Raw genomic sequence first — 24,375 nt, forward strand, 5'->3', positions numbered from 1 at the left:
AGCGTAAGAATGAGTAGTCTAAGAGTATCCATGGCTATACTTACTGCATTTCCTCACACCCTGCTCACAAGTCAAAGAAACACCAGTGCCACGGTGTTCAAGGCCATATAGCTACGGCTGACAGTAATAAGTACAAGTGAATTTGCCAAAGGCTTTGGATTCTCAGGCGGTTTTCATAACAAGAGTGACAATGCCTACCACAGCATGACATAGCTGACTGGTGAGAACGACAGAATAAAGGGTTTACATCAACAAAGGCAGTGTCTCTGCAGCCTGCAGTGCCCGCCCGGACTCCACTGGTCCATCACGCTCCTCCCACCAGAACTGCTGTCAGGGAACCGCCTCCAGCCCTCAGGAGCCACTTCCCCATGAGCTCAAACCCTCAATGCCTTTACTGTTTCTCTGTCAACATTCTCCTCCCACCCGGTTCCCTGGCAAACCTCACCCTCCCACGGACCACCCACCTGACACCGACCAAGTCCGCCCAGCTGTTTCACAACCGCACACCTCTGCTCGTGCTGCTCCCTCACGTGGCAGTTCTTCCCCACCTGCCGCCCCGGCCCCACGGCTTCCTCAAGGCTGCATACGACACGGAAGACTGAGCTCAACCCTTCCACCGCTCTGTACAGGCTCCCCCACCCTCTGAGACAGACCTGACTTGCTCCTTCCGTGCCATACCCCACTCGGTATCTGCCCACATGCCACTGCGCTCACACTCAGGGAAAGAGCTGCTGCCCTCACTGTTAAAACCCCAAGCCCTGGCAAAGACAGTAGCAAAGTGTAAGTGTTCAAACAACAGGTCCATGCGGAACTAAATCAGTAACACACTACCTCTGACAGAACACTGCTGCTCTGTAATCTTAAACTTGCATGGTTCTGTGTATCCATGTCTTGCGAACCAGTCTGACAAGAGCCCTATGTCATGAACAGTTTTACCCTCTAAGTTAACAAGGGTATCTCAGAAGGAATCAAAGGTCTAAGTACAAAACGGGAACAGAAGGTACTTTACTAGGGATTTCCTCTTGTGGCTCTAGTATGCTTACGAGATAGAAATACAAGCTTGCGAATGAGGAGCCCTATTAATTCGGACAATCTACGGAACAAAGTTCTGAGACACGATGCTAAGTACTCATAAGACTCAAATATGCACTGTAATAACTTTTACGTGTTTAATGCTTTATTGGTTTTCAAAGTATTTTCAAATATTTTATTCCCAGCCACCCAGGAAGGCACACATAATTACCTCATTTTACAAACTGGAATACAGGCCCAGGCAGGCTAGTGATGTACAAAGGTCACTCGGTTGATAAGCAGCTTGGGCCTCAGAATTCAACGCGACTTCATTCATCTTCAGGGAAGATCCTACAGCGAGTACCAAAACCAAGTCCACCTGCAGCCTAGTTACGCCCACCCCAGTCAGCCGTGGGGGCAAAGGGCCTGCAGGCCTACACCCCACGTCTAACGAAGGCCTAGTTACGCCCACCCCAGTCAGCCGTGGGGGCAAAGGGCCTGCAGGCCTACACCCCATGTCTAACGAAGGCCTAGTTTGCGCAAGATATGGTGGTGGGTGTTTTATTTTAGTTCTCCCTAATTCTTCCTATAATATTGGGAAATAAATAGTATCTCTATTTTATAGATGACAAAACAGTCTCAGATGTGAAATATCTTGGCCAAAGATCAGCAAGTTAGTAAGCAGGGGATCCAAGACTTGAAATGGGCGTGGAGGGAGAGGAGAGACTGCGTGGAAAAGAACAGAAAACCATCCAGCAGTTAGTGAAAAAGAAGAGACTGTTACATAGTCCACCGATAACCCCACCATCATCATTCCATGGGAAGAAAGAGGCTGGCCACATACCACCCAGGATACCTTTTTGTGATTTCTTTTGCCCCCTCAAGGATGACCTTGATAGACATTTGATTCTACTATTTCATCTGTGTTTTTCTTAAAGCTGGTGGCATTTTGGGCCGGCCCCGTGGCTTAGCGGTTAAGTGCGTGCGTTCCGCTACTGGCGGCCCGGGGTTCAGATCCCGAGCGCACACTGACGCACTGCTTCTCCGGCCATGCTGAGGCCGCGTCCCACATACAGCAACTGGAAGGATGTGCAACTATGACATGTAACTGTCTACCGGGGGTTTGGGGAAAGAAAAAAGGGAGGAGGATTGGCAATAGATGTTAGCTCAGAGCTGGTCTTCCTCAGCAAAAAGAGGAGGATTAGCACGGATGTTAGCTCAGGGCTGATCTTCCTCACACACACACACACACACAAAAAGCTGGTGGCATTTTTAAAAACTGGAGAAAAGATAAAAGGAATGGAAGTAAAACTAGCCCTAAGCATCAGACTCCGCCCTCTCTTAGAGATGGGACAGACCCTGAGTCCCAGGAGGAATCAGAGGTGGTCAGAGCAGACCTCACAGGATTGACCCCAGCCTTGACAGACAGGTGGGGTTTGATAAAAGAGAGGAGTGGGAAAGGCATTTCACGAGAAGGGAATCATGTGAGCCAAGGTGCAAGGGAAGGGGAACAGAGTGAACATACTGGTTTGGCCAGGGTGAAGGGGTATTTATAGAGGCAAAGGTGTGGGAAAGTTGAATAAAGCCAGAACATGGAGTCGCAAATGCCAAACTGCCAAATGCTGCTGCCACGGAGAGGCACTGCCAAAAGCCTCTTAGAGCAGAGCTCTGGGTTCAACTGGGACCTGGATGGACTGGAAAAGGAAGAAAGGGCAAGCAAGCAAAGCTGCCTCATGCAGGCACGAGGGGCTCACGGAGGGCCCAAGCTAGGACACCAGAGTACTAAAGAAAATAGAAATGACGTTAGAGAAGAAAAAACAGACAGAAACCGTGCTGAGTGGTCCTGGAGGATGAGAGAGGAAGGGCAGATGAGGCTGGGGGAAGCCTGGAGGGCAGGCGGGGAGACACGAGGCTGACTCCGGAGGAAGGCAGAGTGCGACCTTGGACTGAGATACAGCAGGACATCTACGGGCTGCGTCTAAGGGATACGTCAAAACTCGGGGCTGGGCATGGCAGGAGCATCACAAACGTGCGGCTGAAGACACAAATGTGGCGATCATTTTCAAAAAGGGGACTGGTGACAGAAGTGAACAAATCTCCAAGGTGACGACTACAGAAAAGAAAGTGGGGCTAGGATTTTAATGTATTTCCTAGTCACGGGTACAAAACTTTTGTTCAAATAAAAATAATTACCCAAATATCTCTGGATAGCAAGTGTGCTTCCTTTCCCTCGATTCTTCCCACAGAGGTTTTCCTAACTGGAAAAAAACTTGATGCCTGCCAGTGAGCACAGCAAACACACAAACACCAGACTACGAGCACCAGGCAATTTACGAGCTCTGTCTAAACTACCACAATTTTTAAAGTTACTTTAAATTAGCACTGTGTGTGTCAGTATCTCTTTATGTAGCATTACTATAAAACTTCCAATGAGAGGCTCTTCAGATGCATTTATAACTGAAGCAACACCGGCAGTGTTTCAAAGCCCAGAGACCCTGCATCCCAAGTCTGAGACACCCAGCAATTTCCTCACTGAGGGCAGTGAAGCCCTCCGAGCAGCATGCTGATGTTTCCAGGCCAGCCCAGCGTGGTCCATCAGCTTAGAAGTTGCTTGATAAACAGGCTATTGTATTAACACTTTCAGGTACGCTAGAAAATGTCTCACTTGCTGGCAGCACCCGGCCCTTTTAACACAGTTGGGAAACATAAAGGAGAAAGCACTGTACATTCAAGAGTTTGTACAAAGCACGCAGAACCTATTCACAGGAATCTGCTTAAAAAAGTAATCTCTTAATTCATCGTTAAACTTTTTTAGGAACAAGTATTTCTATAGTTTGCACAAGAAAACCTTGGAATGTACATTCTTTCCAACTTATACCTTTTACTCTAACCACCTCCTACTCTTTCCTGCAGGGGCCTCTCTACCACTCAGGTGACTGTCAGGCACCACCACACGCACATCAACAAGACCAGGTGTCTAGTGTGTTAAACCTTCTCATACTTTCTCCTTGAAATGCAGTCAAGATCATCAGGAACAGGAATAAAACAACAAAGGGCAGTGCTGTAACAAAGAAGTTGAGAGAAGGAAGAAAGTCCAAACCCCTAATTTCCATCTTCATTTAAAATGTGTTCTTTTCTCTTTCGAGAGGGAAGTCAGGGCAGAGGAGAGATGGACGCAGCAATTTCTCCTGATAATCCCAGCCAGGAAGGAGCATTCCCCCTGCCATATAAGTAAACGTTAAACTGCTTTCTTCAGTTTTACAGGCACAACCGTCAGCAATCACAGTCCTGTGTTGCCATCTGTCATCTATTTTGGCCACTGAGCCTCTGTGCCCTCTTCCTACGGCTGGGAACAGCGCCCAGCCCAGCGGAGGCTGAAAGCACCTGCTACTTGCTCTCCCAGCCCCTCCTGCGTTTGAGGACAGCGTGGGACGGCCTTGGGCCCGCCAATCACAGCCCAGACTTTGGATGGGAAGAAACAAGCAGTGTCCAGAGGTGGTCATTTAATCCGCAGCCCCCCGCCAATGATGTGGGCAGTGTGGGTGCAGGTTCCAGGACGCGCAACTCCACCAGAGCCTTTCGCAGCAGGCCTGGGCTCACGGCCTCCCGAGCTGGTTTTCCCACCGTCCCAGAGACCCTGTGAACCAGAGTCCTGACTAATTTATTTCTCTGCACAAATCACCAGGCAGTGTAACTAAGCCCCTTGACTCAGCAAGCTTATCTCACTCATTAAAATGAGAATACACTGTATTCTCACAGCGTAGAACTTCATCCATTTTTCTCTACGACAGTATGAATGCACATTCAAAACACTACTGCCTTTTAGATAAAATACCCCACACTTGGACATACTGGGTGGAGGTAGAAACTGTTACTCTCTACATCATACATTTCCATACTGTTTGCACTTGTTTGTCATTCTTCTCCTGTTTTTCCCTATTGGTCACTGTTAACTTTGGGAATCACAGAGAAAAGCACTCTTTGTCATAACCAAACTCTGCACTCATTATCTACGGACTCTGAAGGAGCTCCCAAACCTCTCTGTGCCTCAATTCCTTCACCTATAAAATGGGCTACATAACAGTACCCTGTTTTCTAGTACTATTTATAGTAGAAAGTATACTTTATTATAGTATCGTTACGAGGTTTCGGGGAGGTAATTCACATAAAGAGGCTTAGAGACAATAAATGCTGGCTATTATCTCATTTAATCTGCCAAACACCCGTCTATCCAGCCCTTGGATAGACAGTGACTAACACATGGCAGACAATCAATATTTGCTAAAGAAAAATGAACAGTTATTGTCCCTAATTGACTGCTGACAACATGGATGGCTCAGAGATGAGGTAACTGAAAGGGAACCCGGGGAAGATGGCGTGCAAGTCCTGCCGACTCTGCCTGAACAGATGGCTTCCTCAAGAACTCACCCACCTTGACCTGGGGATACATGGGGGTGGGGATCTACCTACAGAGACAGACCAAAGCACAGGAGACTTGGTGCACATCTGCAAGCCTGCTTTCACACGGTTCATTCAAGCCCACCTGTCTGCTTGAGGAGGGAGGCACTTATTATTTTTTGTAAAATGCCTTCAAATAGCATGAAGAACGAAATGCCAGTTTGCTGACAGTCTCCTCTCAGTGTGCCTGTGCGGTGGAGGTAAAGGAGCTGAGCCATAAAACAGCAAAGTAAAATTCCATACACAATTTCTTTAACCTTTGCATCTACTGGACTTCACACTCAGTCAAAAATGAAGTCTTTTATATTTTAATTTGTATGAAAATAAATACCCATCAGACTACTCTAATTAGTACTCAGACTATTCAAAATAACATTCCCCTGCCACATCTGTTTCTATCTGAGGGTACACAGGATACCATGACCTTACCTGTCATTCATGTTTTCCCCATAAATTATTATTATTATTTTTTTAATTATTTTTTTGTGTGTGAGGAAGATCAGCCCTGTGCCAACATCTGCCAATCCTCCTCTTTTTTTTTTTTTTTTGCTGAGGAAGACTGGCCCTGGGCTAACATCTATGCCCATCTTCCTCCACTTTATATGGAACGCCACCACAGCATGGCTTGCCAAGCAGTGCGTTGGTGCATGCCCAGGATCCGAACCTGCGAACCCCGGGCTGCCACAGCAGAGCGCACACACTTAACCGCTTGCGCCACCAGGCTGGCCCCAACTATAAATTATTGCTAAGGTGGGGGGAGGAGTGTGCCCTAGCTTCTTAACAACACCTCAAGATTCCAAGAGATATTAATGGCTCAGAAATATTGACTGATCTCAAGTAGAACTTAAACTTTTATATACATGACTGAACGACTTTAGTATGCCACTACATGAATCAATTTTCATATTACTATTGGCAAAGGTTTAAAACTACATAGGCAGGAGGGATAATTAGCCCATTTGCAAAGCAGAAAAACTTGGAAATGCAAGATACGCTTCTAGCTCCCAGATTTATTTTCAGAGCAAAATGAAATTTCCTCCTCAGAATAAGAATGAGACTCTGAAAGCCAGGAGGAAGAATTCCATGCGTGGACCTTCCCCGCCAAGTGAACCACAAGCCAAGTCTGCAGAACTCAGCCAAGAGCTTACTTCTAGCTACAGGGAAAAAATCTACAAAGTGGAAACATTTTGTCCACATCTCTAAATGAGTATTAGCAAGTGCCAACAAAGCTTTTGCCATGCTTCATTTCTGAGAGCGAAAGGGGGCACGATGACTAACTGCCTCGGGATGACAGGCGGAAACCAGGACTACCTCATGCAGACCAGACCCGTGGTCACCTCACCTGGAAGGGGTGGGTGGGACAGGGATGGGAGGAGCAAGACTTCCGAGCACGGCTTTTCTATAGTTCTGATGTGTGAATCATGCAAATGCTTTACGTATTTGAAAAAAAATAAACTCCAAAAGAAAAATGCAAACCCTAAAATTCAGAATAAATGGAAACAAATGAACCTGATTGTATATCAAATTTTGTGTGGTTATGTTACTCCACATTGCTTCAAAACCCATTATTCTAACTATATATTCTTAAAATATATATATTTATTCTAAGATCCAAACGAAATTACAAAGAAAGTCTAAAACTTCACTCAGTAGGATGACTATAACAATACAACATTAAAATCTTGAAAATATTTTATGTATATCATAGGATAAAAAAATTAACGCCATGTCATTAGAAATCAAAATTGTCAGTGTAAGACAAGAAATATACATATAAAATAAATAAGGAGAAAAAACTAAGTGGTAACTTGTAAAGGAAATATCAACATGAAATCCAGGTTTTTCTTTTTATGAAGATTTTTGTCCAGCTCTGTCCCCGAAAGAACCTGGAAGATGCGACATGGAGCATACCTAGCCCTCAGACACTGATTTCTAAGTATCATTTCCCACTAAAGGGAACCAGGCTCCTCAGAGGAATGACTGCAGATCTGAGGCAGGAACAACACAAAGCGAGTCTGGGACAAATCTTGTGTTGGAAAACAACAAGGCATTCAAAGACTAACAGGGCCTTGCCCAAAGGACACAGGAGCCACTTGAGGGGGACAACGTGAGCACCTAAAGGAATAATGATGATAATTGACTGCAATACACTGAATAAGTACAAACCCAAGTGTCCACAGCAATGGAGAGAGAGAGAAAGAACAAAAAGGGTGCCCCTTACAGAAGAGCATCAGTTAATAAATGAAGGAGGATCCAGAGCCGGAAAAATCACCGCTTTGCAACTTCCAGTATAAGACCCAACTTGGGCAGGAACAGCAACAGACACTAGAACTTGGGAAGTCCCCTGGGACCAGGAAGGTCCCTGGGGAACAGGCTCCCTGTGGCCCTGCACAGATTCCTAAGGAAGCGCAGAGAGAGTCAAAGTGTGGTCTGCAATCACCACCCGAGCCCAGATCCCACCACCCACCACAAGAACGGGACCCCTAGGAATCACGTCCCTCCCAAAGTGAGGCCAAAAACGGGGGGACGGAAAGAGGGCTGGGAGGCACAAGTCAGAGATGTTAAACCCGGTGAAACGGTAATTACACGTTATTTATACTGTAAAATGGTTTCCAACTGGCATGGATGACTCTTATAATTTTCTAATGAATAGAGAATGTAAACATGATACGCTGTTACGGTGAACATCGTTATGCATAAAGTCTCCTCCAGATAAGAACATTTCCTGAGCAGAAGTAAAACTGCTCGGTCAGACTACGAGCATTTTGAAGATCTTCACACACGGGGCAAAACTGGTTCTCCAAAGAGTGAGTTCAATTACTCAATAGTCGCTAGCATGAGAGTCGGCAAGCAGAAGACAGGGCAGGTACAAAAGGCCTTCTTCTCTGAGAACAGCATGTTTACAAAGAAGTTTCAAGAAAACAACATATCTGCACGTGAGGAACCGCCCACAACTCAGCATGGCTGGCACAAGACCGCAGCGGGGCCGGGGGTGGGACAGGCCGCTGGCGTCAACCCCAACTCAGTCAGCCTGACGGGAAAAAGGGTCCAGCTTTCACCCATGGACCTCGGAGGTGGCTTCAGAGAGACAGGGAGGGTACACTCCTCGGGACCCGGAGACTAGCAGGCTGAGGAGGCACAGCTGCCTCCTCGGTGGCTGACCACCTGACTGGGTGGAAAACCGTACTGTTCACAAGAGGAGGGACAGGTGTGGGGAAAGGTGGCTGTGGCTGATGCTGAGTTTAAGGAACCCAAAGCCCACCCAAACAGAGGTATAGAGCATGGCGCTGAGCAAGGTCTGTGAGACAGAGCAGTGGGAGGGGAGGAGCACAGGAGTGGTTGAAAGTACAAGGAGCACTGCTCCCCGAGTCCCCCTGCACTCACGCAGGGAAAACGGCCACTGCTTTAGCGGCTGCGCTGTCCACGCGTTTACTCTGCTCACACTGAACTGCAGAGTCGCATTCTCCCAGTTCTCCTTGCACAACTAACACACACCTGGGCTATGTAACCCGTACTACGTATTGACCACTCAGCACCTAGAACAGCGCCTGACACAGAACAGGCACTCAGGAAATATGTGAATACATTCCTGTACACATGACACACACACACACACACATTATATACACTGCATTAACACATTATCTATTTCTGTGACGTAACATAAAAATGTATATTGTTTTGTCCTCTGTGGGGTGGGCGATGTGAACGAGATTTTGATTTTGGACTAAAGCGCTAATTATAGAGCCAACACAGACATGAGAAGTGCCCACTCTAACCAACGGGTCCTACTCCGCGTCCGTCCTTGCCTCCACCCCAACCCATTCCCACAGGGCATCAGCATCATCTTTTTAAACATTCAACCCAACCATGTCAACCCCTCTCTTGAGAAGCCACAATATCCCCAGGCCCTCAAAGTACTAGAAAAAACAAAACAAAACCCCCAACTCGTTGCTGGGCGTGGCTGTGTCTGACGTGGCCCAGCCTCCCTGGCCAGGCTCACCTTGTTCCTCTTTTCCCTTCCTGCCTGGGCCCTTCTCCTGGACCAGCTGCCACACTGGCATGGTCTGATCCGGCCAAGCTCCGCCTCGCCTCCGGCCTTGGCCCTGGCAACACAGCGCCGGGAGAGCGCTCACACTGGCCCCTCTCGGCCTTCAGATCAGGGCTCAAAACCGAGCCTCCGCAAGGCCTTCCTGGACCACAGTGCGCTCGCGGGCAGCCTGCCTCGCACACTGTCGCGTCTCTCCTCCTAACTACTTCCTTCCGTCAGGGTGCGCCTCACGACCTGCACTGATCTCGAGAAACGATTCGTTCTGTTAGCTCTCTGGGGACAGGGGTCTTGTCTGCATCCCCCACTGTCTCCCGGGAGCACGGAACCTGGAACCCGGAACCCTACATAGTCACCCAGGGGCTGGGGGTGGGCTGGTTCATCCGACGATTAAAGGTACAGAAACAGGAAGACGAGAAGGCAGGCCTGCTTTCAAAAAGATGGCAAGTTGGGAGCCGGCCCCATAGCTGAGTGGTTAAAACTTCCACGCTCCGCTACGGTAGCCTGGGTTTGGATCCCGGGTGTGGACCTACTCCATTCGTCAGCTACGCTGTGGAGGCATCCCAGGTACACAGTAGAGGAAGACTGGCACAGATGTTAGCTCAGGGCGAATCTTCCTTAAGCAAAAAAAAAAAGAGGAAGATTGCCAATGGATGTTAGCTCCGGGCGAATCTTCCTCACCAAAAAAAACGACGGCAAGTTGAGTGTGTATAAAAAAGAGCAGAGGCAAATGGTCCACTCCTACTTTGAAGGGATATATTTAACTATTCACGAACCAACAACACCAGGAGCAAGCACGGTCTTCTAGAGGGGTCTGCCAGCTCCCCCACAAAAGCAGCAGTCAGTACGACACAGTGGAGGGGACTATCTAAACCGAAGGGGACCCCTAGAGTCGACCCTCAGTCAGGAGTCACTGGGCTAGTTTTATCTCATTCTGACTATGAGGTAAACTCTCTAATCTGCTCCCTGCTGAAGCTCAGCCAGGGCTTGATCCAGCCTTGCTAAGAGCGCTCATGATGAAATCGCGGTGGAGCACGGCACCCACTGGGGCTGACAGCAGGCCTCGGGAAATCCTGGGGTGCTTACACCGGGGCTTCTCCACCCGGCACCTGGTTGCTGGATAACTCCTTGTGCGGGCAGCACTGTGGAATGTTCAGGAGCATCCCCACCCCTAGCTGTGACAACCCAAAACCCTCAGACATGGCCCGGTCTCTGCATCTCCCTTTGTGCCCCCAGCACCCACGCTCTCCCTGGCATCATCCTCTGTCCTCTCTCCTCCTCCCGACCCGGCTCCCCTTCCACCTTCTTCCCTTTCCCGCCCGCTTCCCCTTCCCACTCATACTGCTGCCAGTCTCCCCGCAACCTGTGCTCAACAATTAACACGCCCGACACAGGCTGACGCCTCTGTCACTGAGCTGTGGTTCTAAGACCTCATTCCTTAGGGAGTTCTGAGTCCTATACAGACCCCCGTCTCAGGGATGAGCACATTCTCGGAGTCTGGGGGCCCACCCACAACTCAACCGGAACAGATCCTCTTTCCTCAGTTTTATATACTGGAGTTCTCTGAGACGTCTTTTTGAAATCTTATTTGTTACTCTATGTTTTTGTACATGGGACACCGCCACATCATGGCTTGAGGAGTGGTGTAGGTCCTTGCCTGGGATCCGAACCTGCAAAGCCCGGGCCGCCGAAGCTGAGCACATGAACTTAACTGCTATGCCACTGGCCCGGCCAAAAGCAGTAATTTTTTTAAACACTGAAAAAGAAAACTCACAGGTGATCAATTCACAGAATAAATGTCACTTAACCCCTCCCACCTCTTAAGCCTTCTCCTCTGCTACTGCCAGCCTGCCCTGGGCTGGCACAGGGCAAGGGGAAGAGGAGAGACCAGTACCAGGATGGAACACCCCGTGCAGCAGCTGAGAGAGGAGCTGGAAGTGGAGGTCCTGTACGTCCTGGTGGGGTGGGCCACCTGATCCATTGTCTTTCCATATGCAAGTGGCTGAGCAGGGGCAAAGTGGGGATGCTGATTAAAAACAGAACAAGGGGTACTAAGCAAAGACTAGTGGCTTTTGTTTCCTCTTGTAGCAAATAATGACGATCAATATATTTACTACGACTTTCCTATCTTGCTTCAGACGGAGAGAGAACACCAATGTTTTTCCCACGTCCAGTTACATACATGAGCAGCTTCTAGGTCAACTCAGCAAGGACTAGAAAAACTGAATACATTTTTAAGTCTGTTTGAAGGCATCAAGGAGACACTGAGGCAGCCACAACTGGAAGGGCCAAGATTCCAAACAAAAGGGCAGCCCACCGAGGCGAGCCTGACATTCCCAGGGCCACTCCTTCCCTCAGGGCATCTGACGATTCTGACGTTCCTCAGGGATTTAGGGCAATGCACCAATAAGCTGGGAAGAAAACACAGCAGAGGGGGGCCAGCACGATGGCGCAGTGGTTAAGTTCACCCGCTCCACTTTGGTGGCCCAGGGTTCACAGGTTCGGATCCCAGGCAAGGACCTACACCACTCCTCAAGCCACGCTGTGGCGGTGCCCCATGTACAAAAAAAATAGAGGAGGACTGGCACAGATGTTAGCTCGGGGCCAATCTTCCTCACAAAAAAAAAAAAGAAGAAGAAGAAGAAGAAACAAAGAAAAAAGAAAACACAGCAGAAGGCCAAGCAGAAAGTACTGGCTAACAGAGCTCTGGACACTTCCATGGGGCTGGGAAGACAAAACTTCAAGTACAGGCCTGACAGATCAGGTAGGATTTAAGGGGCCAAGATCCCTAAGCAAAGGGACGCACAGAAAATGAGCCCAACACTGCAGTACCTGGCTGAGAAGCCGAGCTTTCAGTAATCCCATGGTGTTCAGGAGACAAAAACTGGGCTTCAGGGTCTGCCAAGGAGGAGGGGCCCTGGGAAACACTTCAGGCTTCCAGATGGAGACCCTGGGGGTACACCCTGGAGGGCAAGGGAGGCGGGGAGGGGGAGGCAGCTTAGACTGAGGCTTACAAACACTGAAGCCAGCCTCAAGTCACTCAGAACCTGACTGAGCTGAGAGGGTCTGTCCCTGCTCTGGGTACGTGCCAGAGGAAACTCTGAAGGAAGACACATCACCTAGAGTCTCTACAGTTTTTCATCCATAACATCCAATGTTCAATTAGAAAAACAAAAATGGACATGACAGTAAACAGGACCAAGAGAAAAAAGAAAAACAGAAATAGAAACAGACTCTGATGTGACCCATACAGTGTAGTTATCAGCTGCAAATTTCAACTCTTCAAAAACATACTTGACAAAACAAAAATTTTCGGGCCGGCCCCGTGGCTTAGCGGTTAAGTGCGCGCGCTCCGCTACTGGCGGCTGGGGTTCGGATCCCGGGCGCGCACCAACGCACCGCTTCTCCGGCCATGCTGAGGCCACGTCCCACATACAGCAACTAGAAGGATGTGCAACTATGACGTACAACTATCTACTGGGGCTTTGGGGGAAAAAAATAAATAAATAAAATTTAAAAAAAAAACAAAAATTTTCAACAGAGAATCAAAACAGATCATAGAACTGAAAAATAGAGTAACTGACAGTAAGAACTCAGTCTATGGGCTTGACCTCAGATTCAACACAGCTGAAGAGAGGATCAGCGAGCTGAAAGAGAGGTCAGTAAAAAATATTGAGATACAAGTCAGAGAAAAAGAGTCTAGAAAACATAGAAGAAGCCCAAAAGACATGTAGGACATGGTAAAGGTCTAACGTACATATAAATGGGGACCCTCAAAGTGGGGCAAGACAGAACGGGGTATAAGAAATATCTATAGATAATGGTTAAAACTTTTCCGAAACTGATGAAAGAATCAAGCCATTGACTCAACAAAGAAAACCACATACCGGTTTTCAGCAGTTTTGCTGAGTGTGCCGAAGGCAAGATGATGTCAAAGGTAGTCACGGGAAAAAAGGTGCTGCCTTCAATGTGACAACAGTAACACTAAGAGCTGATTTTTCAAGACAAAGGAAGGAAGCCAGAAGACAATGGCATCCACAAAATGCTGAAAGAAAATAACCACCAGCCTGGCATTCTATACCCAAGAGAAATAGCCTTCAAAAGTGAAGGCAAAATAAAGACTTTTCAGGAAACAAAAACAAGACAACTCATTGCCCACAGAAATGAACTAAAAGAACTATTAAAGCAGCTCTTCAAGGAAAAGTAGCCTCTGTCAGAAACATGAAAAAACAAGGAGTGAAGAGCAACAAAAGAGGTAACTATGAGGATAAATCTTCATAAGCGTTAACTGCACAAAACAATGATGGTAATGCCGAAAACATATCTACAATTAAAAAGCATGAAAACAGCGACACTGAAGAGGAGGCAGGGAGTTCAACGCAGTTCACGTGTCAAAGGCAACAGCATTGTCAGGAGGCTGTAAAAGCACTAAATGAGGCTTAAATTTAAAATGCACCCTGTATCTAGGAATACACACAGCCAACAACCTAACAGAGAAGTACAGAATTAAACAACACTTGATACTTCTAACAGAAGGCCAGAGAGAAACAGAACGTAGCACAGGCGGGACAAACAGAAAACAGAGAGTAACATGGTACCTATAAACCAAAATACCAGCAATTATATTTAAATGGAGTAAATACTCCAATTAAAAGACAAAAATTGTCAAACTGATTAAAATAAAACTAGCCATATACTATTCACAGAGGCAAACCTTAAAATATAAGATCACAGACAGGTGAAAATAAAAGATACCCAGGCCAACAGTAACTAACAGAACACCGATGTGGCAACTATTATGATCAAATAAAGTAGTCTCAACAGCAAGAAGATAAAGAGGAATATTTCATAACGACAAAAGTTCAATCTACCAAGAAGATAAGAATTCTAAATTTGAATGTACCTAATAACACAACCTCAAAATACATAAAAATTGATAGAAAAGTAGAAATAGCCAAATCCATCATTATAGTGGGAGACTTTAAGACACCTCTCTCAGTAACTGATAGAACAAACAGACAAAAAAAAAAGTAAGCATGTGGAACTGGGCTGCCCAGTAAGTAGTCACATGCAGCTAGTAAGTACCTGAAATGTGGCTACTCCAAATGGAGATGTGTTGCGAGTATAAAATGCATGCCAAATTTTAAATACCTAGTACGATAGAGAATGTAAAATATCTCATTAGTTTTTCCATGTTGATTACACATTGAAATGATAATATTCTGCATATTTAGGTTAAACGAAATACATTATTAAAATTAATTTCACCTATTTCTTTTTACTTTATTCAATGTGGCTACTAGCATCTGAATTATATGATTAACAAACTTGATCTGATATACACAGAACACTGCACTCCCATCAATACATACTATTCTCAAGTGCCCAAGGAACATTTAACAAAAATGAGTATATGCTGGGCCATTAGGAAAGCTCAACTCATTTCAAAAAATCAAAATAATGCAGGGTATATTTAGAGATTACAACAGATTGACAGTTTAGGTCCTCCCCAAATTCATCACCCGCAAGGTGATGGTATTGGGAGGTAGGGACTTGGGGAGATGATTACGTCACGAGTGGAGAGAGCCCCCTCGCCCCTTCTGCCATGTGAGGACAGTGAGAAGCTGGCCGTCTATGAACCAGGAAGCATGCCTCACCAGACATGGAATCTGCCGGCACCTTGATCTTGGAATTCCCAGCCTCCAGAACTACGAGAGATACATTTCCGTTGTTTATAAGCCAGCTACTCTATGGTACTTTGTTACAGCAGCCCAAAAAGACTAAGACAGGGATCTTCGTGGAATTAAGGGAGAAATCAACAAACAGATAACCGTAGAATCCTCCCAAACACGGGCAAGTTAAGTGATATAATTCTTAAAAAACTTTATGAATAAAAAAGATACCACAATGAACATGAGAAAATATTTTTACATAAGAGATAAGGTAAATTTGGCTTTCAAAACTTGGGGGATGCAGCTAAAGCTGTGCTTAGAGGGAAACACAGAACCTTAAATACAGACACTGCAAAAGAAAGGCTAAAAATAAATTAAGCATCTATCTCAAGAAGCTAGGAAAAAACAGCAAACAAAACACAAAGTAGACAGAAAAAAAAAAGCATAAATTAATAACACAGAAAACAAAAGGTAAACGGAAAAAAAATCAATAAAGCCAAAACATGGTTCTTTGAAAGGACTAATAAAATTCATAAACCCCTAGCAAGACTGATTAAGAAAAAGAGAAAAGCACAAATTACCAATATCAAAAATTTTTAACAAAGGATATTACAACAGATCTTGCAGATAATAAGGATATTATGAACCATATTACACCTAATAATTGGAAAATTTGGATGGCCTAAACAAATTCCTAGGAATAAAGGAGATCTTATCTAAATAGACACAAGAAGAAACAAAGTCAGAAAAATCATATTTCCATGTAAATAATTGAACCTGAAATTAAAGGCCTCTCACAAAGAAAACCTTACCCCAGCTGGTTTTGCCAATCAAGTCTTCCAAAAATCTAAGGAAGAAAACACCAGCCTCACAGGAACTCTCCTGGGAACAAACAAGGAACACTTTCCACCTTGTGTTATGAGACCAGCATAACCAAAACCCAACAAGGACAATATAAGAAAGTAAAATTACAGACCAGTCTCTCCCATGAACACAGATGACACAATCTTACACAAAGTATTAACAAATAAAATCCAGTGAAAGGAGAATACATCAAGGTCAAGTTGGGATTATTCTAGAATTGCAGGGCCAACCCGATGGCCTAGTGGTTAAAGTTCAGCACGTGCCGCTTCTGGGGACCACACCACTCATCTGTCAGCGGCCATGCTGTGGCGGCAGCTCACATTAAAAAAAAAAAGAGAAAGACTGGTAACAGACTTCAGCTCAGGGTGAAACTTCCCCAGGGAAAAAAAAAAACAAAAAAGAATTGCAAACTAAAAGTTAAACCACCACATAAAAGAAGAATCACTTGATTGTCTCAAAAGAGGCAGAAAATGCATTTAAGACAATTTAATAATTTAATTCATGATTTACAAAAACACTGAGCAAAGTAACAATAGAAGAGAATTTTCATATTTTGATAAAAATATTTACAAAAAAGCTACAGCAAATATCATATGCAATAGTGAAATACTGAAAGCTTTCCCTCTGATAGTGGGAAAGAGACGAGGTTACCTATTCTCATCACTTCTATTCAACACTGCACTGCAGACCCTACCCAGTACAAGAAGGCAAGAAAAAGAAAAATTATTATAGCACTTGGAAACAAAAAAAAAGCAACTGTGATTTGCAGACATCATTGTGTATACATAGAAAACACAAGAATTTGGGGCCGGCCTGGTGGGGTAGCAGGTAAGGGCGCGTGCTCTGCCGCGGGGGCCCAGGGTTCAGATCCCAGGCGCGCATCAATGCACCGCTTGTCAAGCCATGCTGTGGTGGCGTCCCATATAAAGTGGAGGAAGATGGGCACAGATGTTAGTTAGCCCAGGGCCAGTCTTCCTCAGCAAGAGGAGGACTGGCGACAGATGTTAGCTCAGGGTTAATCTTGCTCACAAAAAAAAAAAAATTACAAGAATTATTATTAGAAATAAATGGATTTAGCAAGTGAATACACAAAAATCAATTCTATCACTATATAACGGTAATAAACAATTACATATTGTAATTTTTTAAAGATATCATTTATAATAAAATAAAAATGTCAAATATCTATAAATAAATCTAATTAAACAAGTGAAGATATATATACAGAAAACTGCATAGTATTAAGACAAATTAAAGAAGATCTCTGTAAATGGAAGGCTATACTGTGTTCCTAGACTATAAGATCAATATTAAAAAGCTGACATTTCTCCCCACACTGGTCTACAGATGAAATGCAATCTCAATGAAAATCCCAGCACATTTTCTGGGGAGAGACTGCCAAGTAGATTCTAAAATTTACCTGGAAATGTAAGGGGTCAAGATTAGCCAAGGTACACAAAAACAGACACACGAAAACAGATCAATGGAACAAAATTGAAAGCCCAGAAATAAACCCACACATCTACAGACAGCTAACTTTCAATGAGGGAGCCAAGAACACACAATGGAGAAAGGAAAGTCTCTTCAATAAATGGTGCTGGGAAAACAGGACAGCCACAGGCAAAAGAATGAAAGTAGACCATTGTCTTACACCATGCACCAAAATTAACTCAAAATGGGTTAAGGACTTGAATGTAAATCCTGAAACCATAAAACTTCTAGAAGAAAACAGAGGCAGTACGCTCTTCAACATCAGTCTCAGCAGCATATTTTCAAGCACCATGTCTGACTGGGCAAGGGAAACAATAGAAAAAATAAACAAATGGGACTACATCAAACTTTTTTAAAAAGCCTCTGCACAGCAAAGGAAACCATCAACAAAACAAAAAGACAATCTAACAACTGGGAGAAGATATCTGCAAACCATACATCTGATAAGGGGTTAATATCCAAAATACATAAAGAAATGATACATCTCAACAACAAAAAACGTAACAACCCAATTAAAAAATGGGCAAAAGATCTGAACATTTTTACAAAGAAGATATACAGATAGACAACAGGCACAAGAAAAGACATTCAACATTGGTAATTATTAGGGAAATGCAAATCAAAATTACAATGAGATATCACCTCACACCACCAGAATGGCTATAATTAACAAGACAAGGGGCCAGCCTGGTGGCACAAGCAGTTAAGTGCCACGCTCCGCTGCAGCGGCCCGGGGTTCGCCAGTTTGGATCCCGGGCGCGCACCGACGCACCGCTTGTCAAGCCATGCTGTGGCGGCATCCCATATAAAGTGGAGGAAGATGGGCACAGATGTTAGCTCAGGGCAGGTCTTCCTCAGAAAAAAGAGGAGGATTGGCAACGGATGTTAGCTCAGGGCTGATCTTCCTCACAAAAAACAAAACAAAACAAGACAAGACAAGAAATAAGTGTTGGAGAGGACGTGGAGAAAAGGGAACTCGCATACACTGCTGGTGGGAGTGCAAACTGGTGCAGCCACTATGGAAAACACTATGAAGATTCCTCAAAAAATTAAAAACAGAACTATCATACAACCCAGCTATTCCACTGCTGGCCATTAATCCAAAGAACATGACTACACGAATGCATAAAAATATATGTACCCCTATGTCCACTGCAGCGTTATTCACAATGGCCAAGACTTGGAAGCAACCCAGGTGCCCATCGAGGGACGAATGGATAAAGAAGATGTGATATATACACAATGGACTACTACTCAGCCATAAAAAAAAGATGAAATCTTGCCATTTGTGACAACATGGATGGACCTTGAGGGTATTATGCTAAGCGAAATAAGTCAGAGGAAGAAAGTCAAATACAGTATGATCTCACTCATAAGTAGAAGATAAAAAACAACAAACAAACACATAGAGACAGAGACTGGATTGGTGGTTACCAGAGGGGAAGGAGGGAGGGAGGAAGGCAAAAGGGGTGATTAGGCACATGCATGTGGTGACGGATTGTAATTAGTCTTTGGGTGGTGAACATGATGTAGTCTACACAGAAATCCAACTATAATGATGTACACCTGAAATTTATATAATGTTATAAACCAATGTTACCGCAATAAAAAAAAATAGCCAAAGTAATCTTGCATAAGAACAAAGGTGGAGGACTTAAATTATCAGATGTCAAGACAGACTAAACCTACAGTAATTGAGACTGCGGTATTTGTGCAAAGACGACAAAAAGATCAATGGGGCAGAGGGGAGTCTAGATCCAGACCCATGTATTTATGGTCACTTGATTTATGACAGAGATGACACTGTAGTGCACTGGGGACAGGTTGGTCTTTTCAATAAATTATCCTGGGTCAACTGGATAGCCATAGATTTAAGGGACAAAAAAGGAACCTTGGCTCTTATCTCACACCATAAACAAATATCAGTTTCAGATGGATTACAGATCTAAATCTGAAAGAGAAAACAATAAAACTTTTACACGATAATACCTTCATGATAATATCTTTCAATGAACACAAAGCATTAAATATTACTGAAAAGACTGATCTTCGTAAACCTTAAAACTTCTGCTTATCAAAAGACACCGAGGGAGTGAAAAGGCAAACATACACAAGAATGTAAAAAAAATCTGCTATACGTACATGTACTCAGAATATATAATGTGTACTCAGAATATATAAGAAGAACTCCTTCAACTCAGAAACAAAAGAGAAAACCCAATCGAAAAACGGGCAAGACAATCATCTCACAAAGAAGATCTCTAAACGGCCAATAAACACGCACAGGGAAGCTCCGCCTCTGCACGTTCCTGGTCATCAGGAAGCAGCAAGTCCACACCACACCAAGCTGCCTTCCACTCAGTGGCCACCAGACAGCCAAATGAAAGGACTGACGAGACCAAGCGCTGGAGGACAACGGAGGGCTCCCTCACTGTTGGTGCTAGTACAAACTGTCACCACCGCCACTGTGGGCAGCGTCCACTCAGGCTGAACAAATGCACACTCTGTCACTCTGCAATGCCACTCCTGCGGACACCCCCAAGAGAAATGTACTAACTGCACCAAAAAAAGAAGCAAGAATACTCAGGGCAGCACTTGTAAAAACTAGAAGCAACCCGGATACCCATGAGCAGTAGAAAGAATAAATGATGGTATATTCATAGCCAGGATGATGAGATGAGAATGAAGAAAGCTACATGAGACAAAACGAATGGATCCCACAAAGATACTGCTGAATGAAAGAACCAAGAAACAAAACATACACATCACTTTATTTCATTTATATGGCCAAGAACAGGGGAAAGTAATCTATAGGGAAAAGTCAAGACCACGGTTAGCTTTGGGGGACAATTCTTGGGAGTAGGGAGGAGGGGGCTTCTGGGAAGCTTGGTAACATTTCATGTCATAATCTAGGCAGTGGTTACGAGTGTGTTCACTTAGCGACTCAATGAAATGTACACTCATGACTGTGAAATTTTCTGATGTGTTATAGCTAAGTTTTGTATAAGCACAGTATGACTGGTCTACATAATGGGCCAGGAGAACAAATGCAGTCAGTTCACCATATGCCTATCTGGTCACAATATCAGCCACCAAACCTGAGACAAATGCCAGGAAAGGGAAGGGTCCCACAAAGCGCTTACTTACTGGTTCCTGTGTTGCTGAAACGCTGGACGTGGTGCTCAGGTGAACTGCCGACATCATCACATTCTCCACTCAACGAGGCATCTCCAGCTACAACCCTGAGCAGTCGCTAGAAACAAATCACTGAGCAACTGTCTCCTCCCGCTGGTGGGACAGCCTCCACTGCTTGAGACCGTACACACCAAACTGGCCCTTCCCTGCTCTGTCCCTTGAGCTCATTCCCTCAAAAAACTACCTTATCAAATATGGAAGAATTGATATACACTTCAGTGTATGTACCTCAAATTACAGTAAAACAAACACAGTTACAAAAACAAACAAAACTACTGAAAAGATTTACGAATACATTAAAATCCTGGTAAAACATAATTTGGCCAATCCTTTTAAGCTTGTGGTAATAAAATCTGACCTAAACAAACTTGGTAATTTATAAGATTTGAACGAGAAAAAACGTAATGATTCTCTATCTCAACAAAAAAGGAACATTATAGCACTAATATCAAATTATTGTTGCCAAAAAGGAAATCCAAATGTTTGGCTTATCAATCTTTCAGGAGAACTGACTAAAGCCAAGAAACGCATTAAGGCTGGTAATTATTCATTTCCTAATTCACCACCGCAGACCCATCAGGAGAGTACAAGCAGACGCTCATTCAGGCCACCCGAAAGCACCATAAAGGCCCCCAGACAGCTCAGAGGCACCCCAAAACCCACGTATCTCCCACATGCCCTGTGCCGGTACCTTCCACTTCTCTAGGTGACACTTTCTCCCTTCACCCACCATTAAACCCTCACTCAGCTCCAGAAGAAAAGGCTTTGACACACTGGTCCAAATGCAACATACCCAGACTAGCAACCTCAGTGTGACTTTAAGCTTCGTAACTCACACCTGCCACGGAGACAGTTCCAAAGGAGTCAATCTCCAGCCTTCCAGCCCCTGAAACAAATCTCATTTAGAAAACACAGGTGTTCTAATAAAGGCAGACTGCAAAAATATTTTCTCTGTGAAATCAATCCTATTTGTCCATTAAATTTCATTATGTAATTGGAAATACAGGATAAACCCGTGGGAAATACACATTTCACAAGAAGTGGCTTAAGCCAATAGATCGGAAGGCACCACAGAGCTTGGTTGCCCCATGGCCCTATTTCAAAAACTTTGGAGCCCTCTCTTGAATCTAGGCAGTTCCTTCTGCTGCCCCGAAGGAAGGAACAAGAGTTATGAGGTATTTTCACATGACTTTAGAGCACCACAGAGTCTGTTCTCCCTAAGACGTTTAATCCTCCGGAACTTTATCTATACGTGGCTTACAAATATCAGAACCACCATTTCACAAATGGTTACGCAAAATACTCATCTAAGATAGTAATACCATAGAAGAGGACATCATACAACAACATTTAGTGGAAAAACATCTGTCAAGTTCCAGGTGAAAAGCATCCATACCTGTGGAAGTGCAGTATTGAGCTGTCTCTGCAAGGAGTCTCTTTCATGGCCAACCTCGTGTAATTTCCCCTGGGTTAATGCCAGCGTCTCTTGAGTCTCTCTCAGTGTGTCAAGAAGACGGTCCCTCTCTTCTAGCATGGACACCATCAACTGTTCAAAATGTGAGTCTGCGTCTGGCTGCGAAGGGGAGCTGGACCCATGGCTCCCACTTCCTCCTGGGGGGCCTTCTGCTTCACTGATGGTTGGCATCACCTCGCACATCATCTTGAAATAAAAGACCCAAACTACAGTCATTAAGTGCAAAGTAAAGTCTCCCACAAATCTGCAACTTTATAGCTATCTGCAGCTAATCCATGAACGGCTGTCAGCCTCACTCTTTTCAGATCTGACTGTTAAGCTCTGTATATAAGTGCGCTGGGAACAGAGACGCATGCAAACCCTGAGTCGGAACACTTGAGATCAAGACACCAACACAGACAACAATCCAGTCATGGGGTCAAGACCAAAGACGACTATGCCTCAGTTAAAGAACAAACCCTGTGGCATTTTGTTTGCACGGGTGTACTTTCTAGTTGTTGAAAAGAAGTGTGCTTCTGTAACCTATTCTTGTTTTTCTATTTCCTGGTGGGGGAGAGGAAGTCAAAACAGACGCTACCCAATCGTTTTTCAGGAAAAGCACAGAAAGAGCACACAGCCAGTCAAACTGACAAGTACAGAATCTGTCGGGCATCTTACAGGAATGTGTGCAGTCAGCTCCTGGGAAGGACTGACGGCTCCCGGAATTCTTGGGCTGGATTTGGTGAGCGCTAAAAGGAACTGGATTCGTCAAGGGCTGGGAGAGGTGTTTCTCAACGGCTGCAAGGGTTGGCCAGTCAACCTGACTTACGTAAGGTAACAGCCCCCAGAAAAAAAAAAAAAAATTCCACAATGGAAATACCGCAGGTCAATAACAGCCGTGGACGGCTGGGAAGGTAGGAAAAGTGAAAGGTGAGATTACGAGAGGCTATTAAGTGACTCAAACATAACGACGGAGCGAGGGGAAGCGGGGCCGGTCCAGAAGCTGCCGGCGGGGCTCGGGGCTCGGCGACCCCCGAGAGAGGATGCCCCAGACCGCACACCGGACAGTGACAACGACCTCGACCCCACTCGCATCCGAAGCAGGTGCTGCAGAGCCACGGACACCGGGGCTTCTTGCGGCCACAGGTCCTCGCCCCCTGCGCCCAGGGCTGGGTCACCGAGAGCTGGGGTCACCTAGCGCTGGGGTCAGGGCAGAGGGCGGCGCGAGGCCCCGAGAGCCCGTGGCTGGGGGCGCGTCCGCCGGGGGTCCCGCCGGGGGCGCCGCGGGCCTCGCCCCCGCCCCCGCGCCCGGAGCGCCCCGGCCCCCCGGGGCTGACAGGAATCGCCGCGCGGCCGCCGAGGGACGGGCCGGGCCCCGCTCCGCCCGCGCCGGCCTCAGTCTCCCGCTCCCTTACCTTGCTCGCCGGCGGGAGCGGGCGAGGAGGCTCCGCCGCGGCTCGCGGGCGGCTGCGCGCTCCGGGCGAGCTCGGGGCCCGACGAAGGCGGCCCGCGCCGGCGCCCGCCGCCCGCCCCGCGCCCGCGCCCGCGGCCCCCGGTCACTAAGGCCGGCCCGCGGCCGGACACTGGCGGAGCGCAGGAGGAGCGGGCCCGGCTGCGCGGCGCCGGCGTCAACGTGCCCGACGTCGGGCGCGTCGGCGCAGCGTCAGCACCGAGCGCCGCCGGCCCGCCCCGCCCCCCGCCCCGGGAGAGCGCCGCGGCGGCCGAGTGCGCAAGCGCCGCCTCCTAAGGTGGGGCGGGCTGCGATTGGCTGGGCGCGGTCGGAGCCCCGCCCCAAGGCCCCGCCCACATGGGGGCTCCTCGGCTGAGCCGCGGCTCCGGCCTCTGGTCCTCACGCCCCGCAGCATCTTCCACCTCGGGGGCTGCCCCCAGGTCTCTTCCTACAGCCACGGGGACTCCGAAGGCCGTTATCGAGCGTGCATCCAGACACTTCCCAAATGTCACGTCCACACGCCTTCCTGGAGAGCGCGCCCAGGTGCAGCTCACCTGCTCGCAGCCGGGGGGAGCCCGCGGCGTCGCCTCTCCTCGGAACCGACCCTCACAGGACTCGGAAGGACGCGGCTTCTACGCAAGGCCCATTGACCGAACTTCACCTGCTGTACTCGGGGAGGCAGAGATGGGCGTTTGATGTCGAAGCTCCTGGGCGCTGGGTCGAGAATGCAGGC

General features: G+C 46.4%; 1 protein-coding gene across 4 annotated transcripts in view; it reads right to left on the bottom strand.

Annotated features, from left to right (window-relative positions):
* PPFIA1 (PTPRF interacting protein alpha 1) overlaps positions 1-23,692 on the bottom strand; it is a 92,131-nt gene extending 68,439 nt beyond the window's left edge. For 3 of the 4 annotated variants that reach the window (XM_058526178.1, XM_058526176.1, XM_058526179.1), the window contains exons 1-2: positions 23,608-23,692; positions 22,136-22,399 (exon numbers count right to left, since the gene is read on the bottom strand). In XM_058526178.1, the coding sequence (XP_058382161.1) occupies positions 22,136-22,399 (264 nt within the window). In that variant the 5' untranslated portion in view covers positions 23,608-23,692. Of the gene's footprint in view, positions 1-22,135; positions 22,400-22,870; positions 23,281-23,607 lie in introns of those variants that run through there. The other variant, XM_058526177.1, reaches the window with a different exon arrangement.
* Positions 23,693-24,375: the final 683 nt, after the last annotated feature.

The sequence above is a fragment of the Diceros bicornis genome, chromosome 31 (genome assembly GCF_020826845.1).
Source record: "Diceros bicornis minor isolate mBicDic1 chromosome 31, mDicBic1.mat.cur, whole genome shotgun sequence".
Classification (NCBI taxonomy): Eukaryota; Metazoa; Chordata; class Mammalia; order Perissodactyla; family Rhinocerotidae; genus Diceros; species Diceros bicornis.